Source organism: Typopeltis vanoorti, chromosome 7 (assembly GCF_054136105.1).
Source record: "Typopeltis vanoorti isolate ZY-2024b chromosome 7, IOZ_Tvanoo_1.0, whole genome shotgun sequence".
In the NCBI taxonomy this organism is placed as follows: Eukaryota; Metazoa; Arthropoda; class Arachnida; order Uropygi; family Thelyphonidae; genus Typopeltis; species Typopeltis vanoorti.
In genome coordinates, this window is record NC_143555.1 from 156,349,479 (window position 1) to 156,368,466 (window position 18,988).

Below are 18,988 nucleotides of genomic sequence, written 5' to 3' on the forward strand. Positions count from 1 at the left end.
AGACTTTCATTGAAAAGCCAGGACAAAAGTACTGTCAGTTGCCTAGCACATTTCTGAAAATTTGTGGTGAAATACCATCCAGTCCCACAGCTTTACTGACATCCAAAGTACTCAGTATTTGAAACACACTCTCCTCCTGTACCTCTAAACTTCAAACCTGCCCTATCCCTCTAGCATTAAAACTGACTTTTCCGGGATGAAATACTCCAATTAAGTGTTCATTGAACAATTCTACTATGTCCTCTGCATCAGTCACTCTAATCCCATTTTATTGCACAATATCATTCTTCCACAGGTCATTTCTCCTCCTACTGGCCACATATCTAAAAAAAATTCTCCAGGATTTTCTTTGGATCTTAGGGCTAATCTACTGTCATATTTCAGTTTTGTCTTCCTTACAATACTAAACACTCTTCTGGCCTGTGTCTTATACTCTTCATGCATCTTCTCTTCACCTGTCTCCTTATATCTCTTCCACAGCCTCTTTTTTTGCATGCAATTGTTTGTCATCCAATATTAACAATATTGGATGACAAACAATATTAAACATTGTTTAATATTGTTTGTCATCCACTTTACTCCAAATTGTGTCCTCTTGTTCACTTGTTGTATACAACTTACCATTGCTGCTAACAAATATTCTTTCATAATTTCCCATGCACTAATGATATCCCTGCCTTCCAATTCCTCCCTCCATGAAACTTTCCCAAGTTGACGTCTTAGACTACTGTAATCACCTGCCTTATAATTCCATATACGTTCCCGTCTCTTTGAGACTCCTGCATGTCTATTCATTCTCCAAGTCAAAACCATATGGTCACTCTCACCAACTGGTGGGAGAGATGTCATCTCAGTTATTATCAACTCTTCTGATGCTATAACTGAATCCAAAACTCTTGTTCCCTCTATTACATGTTGCCTAAGAGATTTGTCCCTCAAGAATTCTAGAAATTCCATTCCCTTATTGCTACATGTATCTTCCTCTCCCTAGTTTATACTACTATAGTTAAAATCTCCCATAACAATCATTCTTCTTGCATTTGCCACGCTCAACTGTCTCAACATTTCCTGGTCTCCAACGCCCTACTAAATATCCTATTGTTGGATTCTGATTATGTAGAGATTAGAGTAATTATTATTTGTTTCAGAATCCAACATGATCTTCCATCACAAAGGCTAGACTTGTAAATATTATTTAATGTAAACAACTTATTTTACATTTTAATATTCATATAACTACTTTAATTTTGTCTAATAGCTAATTATTTAATCAAAGATATATGTATTAATAGTGATAAGACTGTATTAAATATTATTAAGCTATTTTAATTATTATTATGTTAATATTATAAGAACTTGTATTTGATAATTTAACTGCACATTATTTGAAATGTAAATATTCTCTATTTATTCCTGTTTGTAAAGTTTAACGTTATGTAATAGCTCAATTTTATTATATTTTGTTTTGTTGTCATGGAAGCGTATGTAAGAGAGCGAGCACGTTTTGGAACACCACGTGAGGTTTATTGAAGAGTTTGAGAAAGAAATGACGTAAGCAATTTAGGGAAAAAAAGAGATATATAAGCGACGAACGCTGGAATTATTAATATACTAGGAGATTAGAGCATCAGAGATTTATTAGAGAGAGAAGGATTGGCATTAGGTTGGAATCGGGCATTCGGCAAGTCACTCAAGCAACTAAATAAAGTCTACAAGTTGAGAAGCAGTTAGCTAATAAGTTTCTGAATAACAAATAAAGCAACGGAAGATAGCTGAGTGACTACTGAATGACTAGCGATATTTTAGTTGAGATTTATTTTCAGGGCCGACCTTTCAAGGACACACTGAAACGTGAAGCATAGTAAGAAGTAACTAGAGAATAAATAGAGGCAACAGAGTTGTGTTTAATGATAGTGGTGTTTAGAATTATAGTGCTTAAAGAATTATTTGAATGCCGGAGGAATGAACATCTGTACATATAAAACCCCAAGTTAAAGAATTATTGTGTATTGCCCTAATTCAAGAGTGATCAGTAGTGCTTCATACAAGAACATCTGATTATATGTATTGTGCCGTGAATTAATTCAGTTAATGCTTAGAAGATTTATTTTAATGAGTGATGTTTACTGTTAAAAGTGTTTGCGGTTATAAAAAGTGTTTGTGTATAAATTGATGAAGATAGAAGATTATCGGTAAGATTATTCCAACCTTTAGTTGGAAGTGTGTGAGTTTCATCCCAGAATTTCCTTATGTTAACAGTAGCTATCGCGAAGATTAACTGAAGCGAAAATTTGAAAGTGTTTACTTGTAAAGCGGTGTTACTGCGATTTTATTGTAGTTTGGAACTTAAGGAACTGTGAGAAGTCTGTAATATAGAGATAACAGATTTATCTTGTTAGAGTTTGTATGACTGTATTATCAGAAGAGCTGAAGTGTTTGTAGTATCTTAATTAGTGATTTGAACTCATGCGTATAAATTGTGATCCTAAATTAAATATTTGTTTTGTTAATCTAAAGTTGTATTTTGCCTGAATCTCTTTTACTGCACCATTCATAAAATATTCGAACCAAAGTGGGTAAATTATGTAAGTCAAATACACTCAGCCAGTATATATTTTAAGGAGTAATAGTTGATGAGGGTTGATTTATCTTCAATTCTTGAACTAATCCAGATATAGAGTGGCGCAGTCTATAAATATAAATTTTCTCTATATTTGAATTAGAAATTAACTCACAACTTATCAATTAATTAAGAACATCGTAATTGTAATCATGTCGGATCCAAGGTATAGATTAAGAACAAGTAGGATCCAACACTATCTTGCCCACCTCTACTTCACACCACATGCTTTCAAAATTATTAGTGTCACTGCCTTCCAAAGTCTCCACTCTTAGAAGACATAGGTCGTCACTTATCATAAGCAGTACTCCACCACCACGCTTTCCCTTCCTATCCTGCTGAAAAATGCTGTACCCAGCGACTTCTAGTCCTGTTATTATATCCTCTTCTGTCAACCACGTCTCAGTGATCCTAATAATTTTTGGCCAAGCTAATGCTATCTGCGACACCAATTCCTCTCCCTTATTCCGGATACTCCTGGCATTAGTATATAGCATATAAATACCGTTGTTTCTATACCCAGTATTATCCCCTCTAGTCCCCACTGGGTTCACTGTTACCTGATGTTGTCCCCCCTTCTCCCACGTACCCATTCCCACAAGAGGCCACCCCTGCTACCATCCTCCTTCGGACATACTGACCCATTCAGAGCAGTGATCTCTTCAGATGCCTACGTCCTTCCTCATTCAAATATTTCCGAAATATCGGAAATATCTATTAAAGTATTATTTAATTTATATTCGGATCTACGTTGTTTTAATTCCCTAAGTTATTTAGAAATGCATAACCAACGTATAAGCCTATCTACGAGAATCAACATCATCCACGGAGATACTATCACACGGAAGGCTCGCCAGTATGGTAAAATGAAGATGAAGCTGTCAAGACAATTAAATCGTCTGACTTTCCTGAAACGATGCCGGGATAACAAGGTAATCCCGAACTGTGTGAAATTGAAGCACCGTTTTGTTTCGCAAAAAGCGCTCCGTATATACAACCGCGCTAGCTACGCGTTACTACGCGAACAGATCACCGCCACGCGGTTAGGCTTAGCCAAAATTAACGAAGCTATTCGTACCCTCGAAGAGGAACTTTTGTGCACTTTGAATCAAGAACTGTGGACAATTTTACATGACGTCTCGTGTACCTCCGCAGACAAAGAGTTTGAAAAGATACGAAGCCGACAGATGAAGAAATTCGATAAATTAATAAAAAAGAATTCCACCGTCAATCCAGAACTTGCTACCAACACCGTAATCAACCTTTCTTCAGTCACCCTGAAGCCTGAAGCTCTCAACGTGCTTTCACGTGGCCACAACTTCGCCATTGCTCCCAAAAAAATACCAAGTGAGGATATTATGATCCAGATTGAAAGAGGAATCCGCCACCTTCCACATCAAATCGCCAACAGTGTAAGACTAGATGTAGCTTGTGTCCTTTCCATAGCAAAACCACCCAAAACCAATATATCCAACAAGGAATTTGAAGCCCTACAGGAATTGAGAAATAATAAAGAATTAGTTATCACCAGAGCGGATAAAGGGAATGCAACTGTAGTACTTAACCAAAAGGACTACAAAGGTAAGCTGAATGCTCTCCTATTAGATTGGGCTACTTACCTCCCTATCAATTACAATCCCACCAACTCACAAATAAGAAAACTTCACAGCCTCCTTAAGAAAGTCACTTCTTGGCCTGTAGAAGTTACCGACAGATTAAAACCGTTTAACTGTATACCCCCCCGTATTTACGGACTCCCAAAAATACATAAAGAAAATGTGCCATTACGTCACATAGTGGATGGCATTGATTCCCCCACATACAAATTAGCTAAATATTTAGCCAAAGAGCTCACACACTATACTGGCAACACACCATCACACATAAAAAACTCAGCCCACTTCAAAGCCAGCATAGAAAACCTTACACTCCAACATAATGACATAATGGTCAGCTTCGACGTCTCCTCCTTATTCACCAATGTCCCACTCAAGGAAACTTTAGAGCTAATCCAAGCTAAATTTTCTCCCGATATCTCAGCCCTATTTCAGTTCACAATGAACTCAGGCTATTTCGTTTGGCAGGGAAAATTCTACAAACAAATAGAGGGGACAGCCATGGGCTCACCACTCTCCCCACCCTTAGCCAATTTCTTTATGGAGACCTTTGAGGAAAAAGCCTTAGCCTCTGCCCCACAAAAACCAACCATATGGCTTCGCTACGTTGATGATGTGTTCGCTATTTGGCCACATGGCTCTGAAACACTCCTCTCCTTCCTCACACACTTAAACAACCAACACGCCAGAATCAAGTTCACCCTGGAAAAAGAGGAAAACAACTGCCTCCCCTTCCTAGACACACTAGTCACCCGCCAGCCTGATGGCACTTTGGTTTTCTCAGTTTACAGAAAACCCACCCATACAGGCAGATACATCCACCAACAATCTCACCACCCCCCCTCACAACAATATGGAGTGGTAAAAACACTATACAACAGGGCTAAACTAATCTGTTCTAACGACATAGCCCTTAACACTGAACTAAATCACATCCTAGACACTTTCTCAGCCAATGGCTACCCCCCCAAAAAAATCCAAAAAATATTAAAACCTACAAACCACAGCCCCCCTCCACAAAAAAGATTACTCTAAATCCATCATCATTCCCTACATCCGAGGCACCTCAGAAAAAATTACCAAAATTCTAAAAAAACATGACCTCACCTCCTGTTACAGGCCTTACAGAAAATTGGCATCCCTTATCCGCTCTACCAAAGACCAACCACTTCCCCTAGACCTACCTGGTGTATACCAGGTCTCTTGCAGTTGTAAACTGTCGTACTTTGGCCAAACAGGCAGGACAGCGAATATCAGAATTTCTGAACACAAGGACTACATCCAGTTTTACAAATATAGCCATTCTGGTCTTGCAGACCATGCTCTGGATACTCGCCACAGAATACGGTGGAAGAAAGCAAAAATAATACACCGGAGCAAATATAAATTCGAAAGATTATTTATGGAATCAGCCTCTGCCCTAAGAAACTCTCCAAACCTCAACAAATTTGGTTGTATGCGACTGCCCCAAATTTGGGAGGCATACATCAGCAGACCTTCAGCCCAACGGCCAAGAATGCCTACTTAGCCCGCCAGAGGGCACCATCAGGACTTCTAGGAGAAAGATAGCTTCATATCTTCATTTCCAGTTACTATATTGTTAGAGCTTGTTTGTGCTCCTGCCTTTTGTTAAGTTCCTTAGAAAATGGCAATGAGACATTGCCGAAATATCGGAAATATCTATTAAAGTATTATTTAATTTATATTCGGATCTACGTTGTTTTAATTCCCTAAGTTATTTAATAATAACTGTGCAAAGATGTTTCTATTTGTGTGCTATTTAAAAAAGCACTATCCTAATAAAAAAAGGAATAACTTTACCTTGTTCACAGAGAACTTTTGTCAATCCTCCTTCATCCATATACCATTTATCTCTGCTTTCCAAAACAGTGGCCCTATATTTCAGAGAAATAAAAAATAAATTAATCAATCAATTAAAAATAAAAAGATGCATTAAAATCATATTAATTAAACAACTTTAAAAAAAATTTAAGATTGCATCAAAAGTAAACTATTATTTATAGATAATTTTGACCACATGTGAATATTCATTCATATGACAGAAAAACACAACAGCTCTTTTTATACATGTAATTTGCAAGTATAAAGAAGAAATTTAGAACACATATTTCACATAGAATAGATTATTTGTATTTTAACTGCTGGATATACCATATAATAAAAATAATAATAACAATAATATTTTTGACATTTTATTATTTCTCAGATAAATTACATACATAGATACAATAATAGTTATATATACACGTATATATATATATATATATATATATATATATATATATATAATTAATTTTTTTAACTTGGGGATATTGTATATTAGGGTTACCAAGTAATTTTATAAGCTTGATTATTTAACTCCTAAGTTTGCACCTGAAACATAGTTCAAGTCTAAAGATGGTAATCTTCAGACTTGAACAATGAGTTGAAGGGCAATTCAATGATTTACAATGAGTTGCCCTGGTGTTGTACCATCTTTAGACTTGAACTATGTTTCAGGCACAAACTTAAACGTTTGCTTACTTGGGATTAGGAGTTAAATAACCAAGCTTATAAAATTACTTCGTAACCCTAATATATATATATTTGTTAAAGATACCAAGCTATTTTAAACCTGGTTTTACTCCATTTCCCAAGTAAGCAAACAGACAAACAAGTCAAGTTTGCACCTGCAAGTGTTGCAAGTCTAGCTGATCCTGCATGTAGTGTAAGACCAAGGCAACTCATGGTAAAAATAGAATAAGCTCTGATCACTAATCTTAATATTTACCCTTAATGCAAAGCACATCTCCTGGAGGAGATGTATGATGCTTTGTATTAAAGACAAGGGGCCACTACCCAGACCGGTTTAAACCTTTACTGAGGTTTCATCAGTGGGAGCCAGGCAAGAAATACCAAGATTTGTTAAATGGCGAGAATGACGTCAATCCCTTGGATTTTTATCTCTTCATTGCTAGATTGTGATTATTGATAACGAGAAATTTTTGAGCACATGGCTCGCCCAAATTAGGGCTGTGTAGAATCGTTTGAAGCGATGATCAGAGCTGTCTTCAGGCATTTGTGTCTCCATCTGTCGTTTTCATCAAAATTTGATGCATCATGAATGAGTTGGTCGGGATGGAGTGATACCTGGGCGAAGTACTTGGCAGCAGTCTGGTTAAGATACGAAGGTATGTCTGGCACGTTTCCGTCTTGGTGGAGGAGAGCATTTCTAACAAACCACGGGGCATCGAAGATCATTCGGAGGCATTTATTTTGTAGTACCTGTAGTCTTTTGATGTTGCTGGGGGAGGTGTGGCTCCATGCCCGCAATCCGTACGTTAGTATGGATCTGATGATTGTTATGTATATTGTTAGTTTGTTTTCTGTACTGACTTTGCTTCTTCGGTTGAATAGCTGGTAGAGTTGAGCTATTGCTGAGTTGGCTTTGTTGCAGGCATGTGAGCTATGGGGGTTGAAGCTGAGTCGGTTATCCAGTTTGATTCCCAGGTATTTTACTTCTTTTTGCCATGGGATATCAGTGTTGAACATCGTGACTGCTCCGTGGTGGGTTGCTTTCCTTCTCATAAAGAGTATGGCCGTACTCTTGTCGTCGTTGACATCTATCCTCCATTTCTGAAACCATTCTTCAAGATTTGTTGCTGTGTCTTGTAGTCATTGTGTGGTTAAGTGTGGCTTGAGTGATCTGGTCAGTATTGCCATGTCATCTGCATAGAAAGCCATGGTGGCTGATGCTGTATTTGGTATGTCTGAGATGAAAATGTTGAAGAGTAGCTGCGATAGGAGGTAGCCTTGCGGGACACCTGCTGTGATGCTTCTCATGGAGGATCTGAGGCCACGTAGCTTAACTTGAAATTTTCGGTCTTTCAGATCAAATTCTATGATTTTGGTGAGGTTTAGTGGGTATTTTGCAGCTATTAGTTTGTGAATGATTTATGGGGGAGTTTTATGGGCAGAGTGCTTTTATGGTTTAGTTTGAAATCTCATCAGGACCTGGAGCCTTTCTGTTGTTTAGGCTCTTGATGATTTGGTGTACTTCCTTTGGTGTAGCGTAGCTTGTGTTTTCTTGGCTGCTGGTTTGATGGAGTGCACTGCGGACATGCCTGTGTATTTTTTCAATGAAGTGCAAGTCCGCATGCACATAGTTTGGGCTGAATTGCAGTTCCAGGGCATCCGTGAAGGCTTCTGCTTTCTCATCTCCTTGGTAGGCCATGCCCCTTTCTCCCTGGATTGGCTGAATGTTGGGGTGGTCGCTGCGAAGGGCTTTAGTCATTTTCCACAATGAGTTGTCTTTGGTGTTTAAGGAGCTTAGCTTCTTCTCCCACAGCTAGTTCTTGTGATCTTTGATCGCATATTGGACTAGGTTTGTTGCCCTGTTTAGCTCTTGTCTATCCTGGGGGATAGTGTTGTATGGTAACGGCGTCTGATCCTGTTTTTGCTGTGGATGAGCTTTAGAATCTCTTCTGGGAGCAGGTTGGCTTGAGCTCGAGTGGTAACAGTGGAAGCTGCTGCTAGGCCAGCTTGGATTGTGCTTTCCAGTTTTCTGATCACTGTATCTATTTCTTTAGGTGAGGAGATGGTTGGAATGGGTCCTGTGAGGTTGCGGAGAGTAGCATTCAGCTTTTTGAAATTTGTGGAGGACTGCCTGGGGATGATTTCTGTTTCCCCGCCTAGGCTTAGTAGTACCGGATTGTGGTCGGAGCTAAGATCATTGACTACCTGTAACTGGAATTGGTGCGAGGTGTTCTTAAAAATGGCTATATCCAGCACATCAGGTCTTCCCAGCGGTTTGTAGTGTGTTGGTTCGGCGGTACCTGCTATGATGATGTTTCTTGTCATAGCGAATGTGTGTAGGCTCTTCCCGTTGTTGTTGTTGTTGGAGTTCCTACTGTTCCATGCAGGATGTTTTGCATTTAGGTCTCCTGCCACAATTGTTGCTTCCTTTGTGTCGAGGAGCTGGGAGAGATCCGAGGCTAGTAGTGGTTTGCCTGGAAGGTTGTAGACTGAATATAGCTTTAGGTTACCTGCATTGTTGGTGTGTATCTCAATTCCAGTTTCTTCCAGGTGTGCAGTCCTTGTCTTCTTGATCTCGTTGTATCTTATGTCTTTTTTGACAAAGATAGCCGTTCCACCTCCTCTGGCATTGAGTCTGTCATTCCTAAGTAGTGCTTGGTTCCTTAGTTTGGGGTTGTTGCAGGGCCGAAGGTGCGTCTCGTTGATTAAGAGGATGTCTATTCTATGTCTTGCTGTAAATTCTTGTAGTTCCAGGATTTTGTTGTTTAGGCTGTTGGCATTCCAAAATGCAATCTGTATGAAGTTGTTTGAACCAGGTGTATTATTCATTGCTTATCATTATGAAGATGACTTGAGTGTTTTTTAAGAACTTGTTTGTATCACTCTGATTGAGGGTGGTCTTGCTGAAAACCATTAGCATCTCCCCTAGGGTGGCAGCTAGGATAGCAGCTGTGTTCTGACTGTTGGGCATAGGTTCTGCTGATTTAGCCTTTGAGGTGACTGCTGCAGCATATGAGCTGTGTGATGTTCGCTGATAGATACCTTCTTCAAGAGGTGTTACACGTTTTTGAGCTGGTGGAGTGCCTGCTTTTCTGTTTCTTACCAGGTTATCTGGGCGGATCATGCAGCCTCTATAGTTGGCTAGGTGTGGGCCGCCACAGTTTACACATGTGGCTGGAGTTGTGCGTGGTTTGGAGCATGTGTGAGTAGGGTGACTGTCCCTGCACTTCACACATTTGTACTCTGCTCTGCACAGTTTCTGTGCGTGCCCATATCTCTGGCAGCGATGGCATTGTCCTGCTGTTGCTTTCTTTCTGAGTGGTTCTGTTTTAATCCTGAGATTGCAAACTGTTTTGAGATCATAAATCTCTCTTTGTTCCTTACTAATTTCCATGAGAACCAGTGGCATGGGACGTTTGTCTGCCAGGTACATTCTTGATATTTTTATAGGCTCCAGTCCTTGAGATCTAAGGTCGATGGATATTTCTTCGGACGTAATTTCTCCTACCAGTCCTCTGATGACAACTTTTAGGTTTTTTCACTTTTCAATTCGAAAGTGTGGTATGGGGTCTTTAGCTCGTCCATTAACTTTGTTAGCCGACGGTAGTCTGATGTCCCTTCGGGCTGGATACAGACTCCTTCGTCGGAGTTTTTGGCTGTTTTGAATTTAATCTCGGAGTTTCTCATGGCCACCAAAATTGTTGGCCATTGTTTTTTGTCTCTTAAGATTACCGGCAGGGACTGGTTCTTTGATTTGTGCCACTGTGTCCATTGGCTGGTGTTCCAGTTCTTCGGGTGGTGTCTCTTTTCGTCGCTTTTTTCTGCTCACCGTTTGGTAGTCGTCTGGTTCTTCCAGCGTCTGAGTATCTGTGGCTGGTAATAATACTTATAAGCTCTGTATTACTAAAATCTTGGTATTTCTAGCCTGGCTCCCACTGATGAGACCTCAATAAAGGTCAAAACCGGTCTGGGTAGTGGCCCCTTGTCTTTAATACAAAGCATCATACATCTCCTCCAGGAGATGTGCTTTGCATTAAGGGTAAATATTAAGATTAGTGATCAGAGCTTATTCTATTTTTACCATGAGTTGCCTTGGTCTTGCACTACATGCAGGATCAGCTAGACTTGCAACACTTGCAGGTGCAAACTTGACTTGTTTGTCTGTTTGCTTACTTGGGAAATGGAGTAAAACCAGGTTTAAAATAGCTTGGTATCTTTAACAAATATATATATATTAGGGTTACGAAGTAATTTTATAAGCTTGGTTATTTAACTCCTAATCCCAAATAAGCAAACGTTTTAAGTTTGTGCCTGAAACATAGTTCAAGTCTAAAGATGGTACAACACCAGGGCAACTCATTGTAAATCATTGAATTGCCCTTCAACTCATTGTTCAAGTCTGAAGATTACCATCTTTAGACTTGAACTATGTTTCAGGTTGGTAAAAATAGCTTGGTATCTTTAATGTTTATTATACCCAAGGTAAAATACTTTCTACATTTATATCTCCTCCTGAGATTTTTATTTAATAAGCTTAAAACACCTTATGGTAACTTGTTCTGGTAAAATACTTATAAGCTCTGTATTACTAAACTCTTGGTATTTCTAGCCTGGCTCCCGCTGATGAGACCTCAATAAAGGTCGAAACCGGTCTGGGTAGTGGCCCCTTGTCTTTAATACAAAGCATCATACATCTCCTCCAGGAGATGTGCTTTGCATTAAGGGTAAATATTAAGATTAGTGATCAGAGCTTATTCTATTTTTACCATGAGTTGCCTTGGTCTTGCACTACGTGCAGGATCAGCTAGACTTGCAATACTTGCAGGTGCAAACTTGACTTGTTTGCTAACTTGGGAAATGGAGTAAAACCAGGTTTAAAATAGCTTGGTAAATTACAATTAAAATTAAAATTAAAAATAAATTAAAATTACAATTGTGAATAACAGATACTTGCGAGTTAATAATATTTTTAAATAATAATAATACTTTTTTTTAATAAATAATATTTTTGTTCATTGCTAAAATATTTACACATATATATACAATAGTTATCTTTAGTAGAATTTTACAAATTTTTCTACATTGGATTTCAGTTAAGAATTTTAATAACATTCTTTGCCTCTGTATTGTGCATTTACAGGCATGTTCTAATATTAACAGTGATGATTAATGATTATACAGAATTTTTTTTTTTTCTGTGAATAGCTAATATAATAATAATAGTTTGGGAGGCATTTCTGATTTCTTCCTCAAAGCTTTATAGAGCTTATCTAAGGACGATAATAGATGGTGGTGGTTTTGTGGTTATGTTTCTATACTGGTCGCAAGCCAGGTGTTGGTTTTACCTTTTGTTGGTACGTGCTTGGAAGGCTTCAACTGCTATTAAACAGTTTAACTTTTTTTGCAAGTAGGACTGGAATTGGACATGGTGTGTTTGTTTGTGTCCTTGTAGTGGTGTTTTTGAGAGGAGTTTGTCATAGGTTTTGTGTGTGTGTGTGTGTGTGTGTGTGTGAGGGAGAGAGAGAGAGAGAAACAGGAATTTCTCTAATTTTCATTCTCTCTATAATATTTATATAGGGCCTGTGTCAGCTCTCTGTATGTCTCTAGGTTTCTGTCGTCGAACAGCAGTTTGATTATCATGTCAGGTACATAGAAGTTTCGGGTGGCTTTGCCATTGTGATTGTTGTACTTATATATTACGTAGTTTGTTGACTGTGGTCTTGTTATCTGATATGTTGTTCTGGTTACTGTGTAGCAGGCCTGCACAACTTGATTGTCTTTGAGGGCCAAATTCAACTGGACCACCTGACCAAGGGCCAGACCACTTCGGACCTTGAATCTTAGAATAGTCCACTGCAGCTAAACTTAAATAAATTTGTTAGTAGGGCTACAGTAAATACTAATTAATATGCATATTTAAATTTTTAGAGAGTTACAATTAAAATTATAATCAAAATTATTTACAAACAGATATAGCTGCAAAATTTCTCAATAAAAACCACTTAAACATAAACACAAAGTTTACTAATAATTTCACTGAAAATATCATGCTTATTCTCAGTGAAATATTCTCAGTGTTTGTCCACTCAGGGTTAAATGCTAGATGTTCCGAATCTATTTTATGCTTTTTACTTAAGCTGATTGTGTCGAGATTGACAATATTAATTACAAAAAACTAATGATGAAAAACTCACAATAATGCAGGTTATGATAACAGTTATGTTATCATAACCTGCATTATTGTGAGTTTTTCATCATTGCTCTGGTTAGTTGGTTGTAGCTGTATTGCTCCAGCTACAACCAACTAACCATTACACTGCCAAAGCCAGTCAAGGCACAGCCAACTTTTGTAATATGATTCGTTCTCGTTCGTAAACATCAAGTCATTATCACGGAGATGTAACTTTGAATTTCCCCGCAGCAATTTATTGTCGAGTTGAAAGAAACATGATTGTGACATTAATCGCATGAATGTAAGCATGCAGTCTTAGTAAAAATTTAATTCAAATCGTCTAATTTCATATTCCCCATATGATTAATTAATTTCAATCAGGCAGATGGGCCAAAATAAATAGCCTTGCTGGCCACATGCGGCCCATGTGTTGTGCAGGCCTGCTCTATTATTATTATATTATTCCTGATACCTCCAAGGAGTCCGAAGGCTCATCGCGGGAGAACACCTACAACTGTCTCAACCACTACACCGAGCCTCTACTACGATTGGTTGGGCTATAGTAACGTTTTAACATGACTGTGTAGTGACATAAGTGTTTCACCTTAAATATTTTGTGTTGTGTCCATGCTGCCTGCATAAGTGTGGATTGTTCCCAGAATATCAGTTTTACCATTTTATCTTGCAACCATTGTAACCTGTTAAGTCTGTAGTCTGTGCTGAATGCATATGATGTGATTGTGTATCTTAAAATGTTTTCACATAATGCTTTTAGTATTTTTATGTGTGTCAGGGCTATGTCTTTTAATTGGTATAGTTTGCTTGCTATTATTCTAAGCTTGGTGTGTAGGTAGTTTATATGGCTATTCCAACTTTGATCAGCATCAAAATGAAGTCTGAGATAGCATGTTGTTTTCACCTGGGTGATGGGTGTGGTTTTATGTTCAGCGTTTTGTGTATAAATGGGTGAATGTCAGATAGTGAGATATTTTGTTTCAATGAGCAGGGTTTGGGGATTTTTGAATACCATTAGCTTTGTTTTTCCAGGGTTTATATATATGCCATTTTAGGTTAACCAGTTAGTGATTTGATCGATGTCATGTAGCATATTCGTGTAAGCAATATTTGCATTGTTGTGAATGTATACTATGGCTGTGTTGTCTGCATACTGGAAGATTTTACTTTTTAAGGAAAGATGGCTTATGTCGTGTGTGTATATGTTAAATAGAACTGGACATAGGACAGCTACTTGCGGTACTCCACAGGTTACCGGTACCTCGTTACTGTATGCTGATCCTATATGTGTGATGTGCTTCCTGTTTTCCATGTATGCTTTAAACCACCAGAGTAGACGGCCTCTGATTCTGATATGCGTTAGTTTCCTTAATATGGTTTTATGTGTTAGTGTGTCAAATGCTTCTGTTAGGTCAATGAAATACGACTAATGTTATTCTGTTTTTATCCAATGCAGCATTTATTAGGTCTGTGAAATCTTCCAGGAGTGTTGCTGTTCCTTTATTTTTTTGAAAGCCATATTGTGTTTTGGGTATGATTTGAAATTTTTCAATGTATGTGGAGAGTTTGCAGTGCATGATGCACTCCATGATTTGGTTGATTACAGACAATGTGGCGATGGGTCTGTAATTACTTATAATGTTTCTTTTTCCATGTTTGTGTATGGGTGTGATTAATGCAGTCTTTAGTATATCAGATATGTGACCCATTTCGAAAATTTTATTTAACAGTTTTTGTATAACTGGACATAGGTTGGTTGAGTGTTTCTTGATGTCTTTTGATCTGATTCCGTTATATGCCCGGTCCTTTGTTAGGGTTAATCTGTTGAATTGCCAGTGATAGTTCTTCTTTTGTTACTGTTGTTCTTGTAGTTTACGGACAGAGTTCACAAAGTGCTGATTAAAGTTGTTTGCCAACTGTTTGAGGGATTTGGGGTTGCAAGCAAAGTTGTATTTTATTGTTTCTGAGGCAGTGGTTCTGTGTATATTGTACAGCATTTCATTAATCAGGTGCCAGGTTTCCTTTAACGTCGTTCTGAGCTGTTGTTAATGTGTTGCTGTAGTTATAATATTTCAATATTAATAATTCTCTCCATAACCATGGAATCCAGAGATTCATTATGGAAGACCCACAATAACTTTTTTACACACAAAGCTTATCATACTTCTCCTTAAACTCATTCACTATCAGGGCACTCACAAATAATCCTGGCAATCCATCCACTTTCCCTGGAAAAACTCTGGTCTGCACACTCTTACACAACTTCCATGAATGATCCCTAGTTCTCTATCATTATTATTATTAATATTATTCAGGCCTCCATGGAGTCAAAAGACTCATTGTGGGAGGTCCTTTCTAAGAAACAAGTCTATCAAGATCACGGGAGGTCCCTCCTATGAAACATAAAGTCTATCATACCACTCCTTAAATGCATTGACCGTTTTCGCTCTCACCACTCGATCAGGCAATTCATTCCATGGTTCAACTACCCTCCATGCAAAGAAACCACTCCTCACCCTCTTTCTCACAGTTTCCTTTCATAACTTCCAGGGATGGCCAGTTGTTATGACTCCTTCCCGCTGTTCAACCAAGTGAAAGAACTCCCCACTGTCAACCCTGTAACCACCTCTCAACAGTTTAAAAGTCTCAATCATATCACCCTTCCTTCTTCTATCCACTAAAATCTGCAGTCTACACACCCTCAGCCAATCCTCATAACTAACATTGTACAGTCCTTAAACCATCTTTGTTATCCGCCTTTGTACCCTTTCCACAGTTAATTTATCCCCTTCAAATCCTGTGGACCAGATTTGAGAACAATAGTCTAAGTGTGGTCTGATCAGAGTCTTATACAACAGATTGATAACCATTTAATCTCTGCAGGTCAGTGTCCTTCTATTATTGCAGCAATCCTCTGCAATACCTTCACCACCTTTGCAATATATCCCCTAAATTTCAGGTTTCTATCAATCATTAAACCCAGATCTTTTGGCTCTCCTACTTCCTCCAGTTTAACTCCTCCCATAGAGTATGCAGCTTCCCATCGATGTGTCCCAAATCTCAAGAACTTACATTTTGCTGCATTAAAATGATACTTCCCATTCATTTGCCTATCTATCTAGCTTATTCCAATCCTCTTGCAGGGCTACCGCATCTGAACTATTACTAATAACCCTTCCCAGCTTCGCATCATCTGCAAACAACCGAATATCTCCTTGCAATCCATGGACAATGTCATTGATATAAAGGTTAAACAATATAGGTCCCAGTACTGAGTCCTGTGGAACCCCACTTGTAACCTTCTGCCTCTTTGATATTGCTCCACCATACACAACTCTCTGATACCTATCAGACAGCCAATCCTGAATCCAGTTGATTAATCTGACATCCAGACCCATGTGATGCAACTTGAATATCAGCTTATCATGTGGCACCCTGTCAAATTCCTTTGCTAAGTCTAGTAAAATGGCAGTATATGCCTTTCCCTCATCTAATGCTCTTGTAACTTTATCATAAAATGCTAGCATATTGCTAAAACAAGAATGCCCATTCACAAATCCATGTTGACTCTCACTGATAACATTACCCTCATCTGCCAAATGCTGTATATGGTCCCTCACTACTTTCTCCAAGATCTTACTAACTACTGATGACACGCAAACTGGCCTATAATTAGACGCTTCCAGTCTGCTACTGCCCTTATGCAATGGCACTATCTTACCTTCTTTTCATTCCATGGGCACCTTTCCTGCAACCAGACTTTCATTGAAAAGCCAGGTCAACGGCACTGTCAGTTCCTTAGCACATTCTCTCAAAACTCATGCTAACTCAAAACTCAAAACTAACATCCAGCTGATTACTCAATATGTGGAATACACTCCCCTCCTGCACCTCTAAACCTTGAACCTGCTCTATCCCTCTAGTATTCAAATTGACTCCTCCAGGATGAAATACTCCAATAAAGTGTTCATTGAACAATTCCACTATGTCCTCTGCATCAGTCACTCTATTCCCATTTTTATCCCACAATGTATTCTTCCACAGTCATTTCTCCTCCTACTGGCCACAGCTAAAAAATTCCCTAGGATTTTCCTTGGATCTAAGGGCCAATCTTTTCTCATATTCCAGTTTTGCCTTCCTTACTATACTAGTCACTCTTCTAGCCTTGTCTTATATTCTTCATACATCTTCTCTTCACCTATTTATCATATATTGAAAAATTTCCTTTGTGTCAATTTTATAAAACTCCTTTAATAAGTTTCTATCATGTACCCTCTTTTCTGCCTATCAACTAAACTTTATAATTTTATTTTTATTATTATTCCTGACACCTCCAAGGAGTCCGAATACTCATTGCTGGAGGACACCTACAACTGTCTCAACCACTACACCGAACCTCTACTACGAATCATCTCCATCAATGCCATCTACCACCCACCTCCACCCCAGCTAGTATTTTTTGTCTGAAAATTGCACGTGTTATAACCCACACACCTTCAACCTATCCTCATAGAGAACATTCCACAGAGCCATCAACAGCTTGATCATTCATCTCTGAATCTTTTCTACCTCTTTTGATCCCTAAGAAATCCAGGTGATTAAATCTGTGCACAGTAGTCAAAATATGGCTGAATCATAGCCTATAAAGAAGGATAATAACTTCTCTTTCTTTACTTGATAGCATGTTTTTCAATATCCAAGTAATCCACTGAGCTATTTTTCTAATTTCTGTAACATGCTCTCTAAACTTCAATTCTCTGTCCACCATTACTCACAAGTCTCATGAATTTCCTGCAATCCAGTACTATCAATGTGATGCACAGTATGTAATATTTTCATCCCAAAGTACATAATCTTACATTCTGCAACATTAAATTGACAATCATTATCCTTTGCTCACAATGCCAATTTACTGAAATATCCTGTATAATATATACAGAATTCTCACCTTCATACTGCCCTCCCCAGTTTTGCATTATCAGCAAACAACTGAATATCCATCCTTAAATCTTTCCCTATATCACTAATATACAAATTAAAATCATACATATACATATTAAAAATTAAAGAGTAGTTAATCTAGTCTAGAATTCTCAGGTACTCCACTAGTCACCCTCATTATCCTGGATTCCACTCTACCATATACTACTCTCTGTCTGTCAGCCACCCCCTTATCCATGCTTCTAACTTCACATCCATTTTCGTTTGATCCAACTTTTGTAATAGATCTGCATGTAGCATTCTCTCAAATGCCATCACAATGTTCAATAGCCATTTCTTCTATCCAATCTACTGTCACTTCATCATAAAATGTGAATAAATTACTAAGACAGGACTTATGCTTTATATAGCTATGCTGCCTGCTACAGAATATCACCGCTATCCACCCACTGTTGTGATTTTGCCTTCAACCAACTTGTGTAGTTGTGTAGTGTCAGAAAGAGCTCCAGAAAAATAAGTGCTATTTTGAATAATAATTGGCAGTGTTTCATAAATTTTAAGATTTCATTATTTCTTTTTGAGAACAAAGTGTGTCTGAGTGATTTTTGGTGTGAATTCTATCAGAATTAATAGTCTAAATTGCCATTTTAAATATCATAATGCCAGTCAGGAAGTCAACCATGCGGGCATCAACTGGTGGTACGTACTGGGCGAATGCCGCGAAAGTCAAGTAGCATTGGTAACATAGACTTTTCAAAACTGATTCGATGTCATGAGTGCGATATGCATGCATGGCGGAATGTAAGAGATGTCTTTGTGGAGAGGGAGAGAATGAGCGAAAGACAAGAGAAAGTATGGGTTTGTCATAAGTGCGATATACTGTTGGACAATGATCAGGGCCGGCGTTACCATTTAGGCATGCTAGGCAACCGCCTAGGGTGCACGCCATGAAGGGGTGCAAAACTTTCAAAATTTTGCAAAATTGAAGGCAAGAAAAATTAAAATTTGATTTTCATATATTATACATACTGAATATTACTTTGCATATTATTAATAAAGCATACCAAAATAATTTTTATTTTTTCTATT

General features: G+C 38.2%; 1 protein-coding gene across 2 annotated transcripts in view; it reads right to left on the reverse strand.

The window, feature by feature from the left end:
• The window catches only part of LOC150105231 (spondin-1-like), a 716,059-nt gene that overhangs the window by 506,988 nt on the left and 190,083 nt on the right, over positions 1 to 18,988 (reverse strand). For both annotated transcript variants that reach the window (XM_090395547.1, XM_090395546.1), the window contains exon 4: positions 6,058 to 6,131. In XM_090395547.1, coding sequence (XP_090251673.1) covers positions 6,058 to 6,131 — 74 coding nt within the window. The remainder of the gene's footprint in view (positions 1 to 6,057; positions 6,132 to 18,988) is intronic.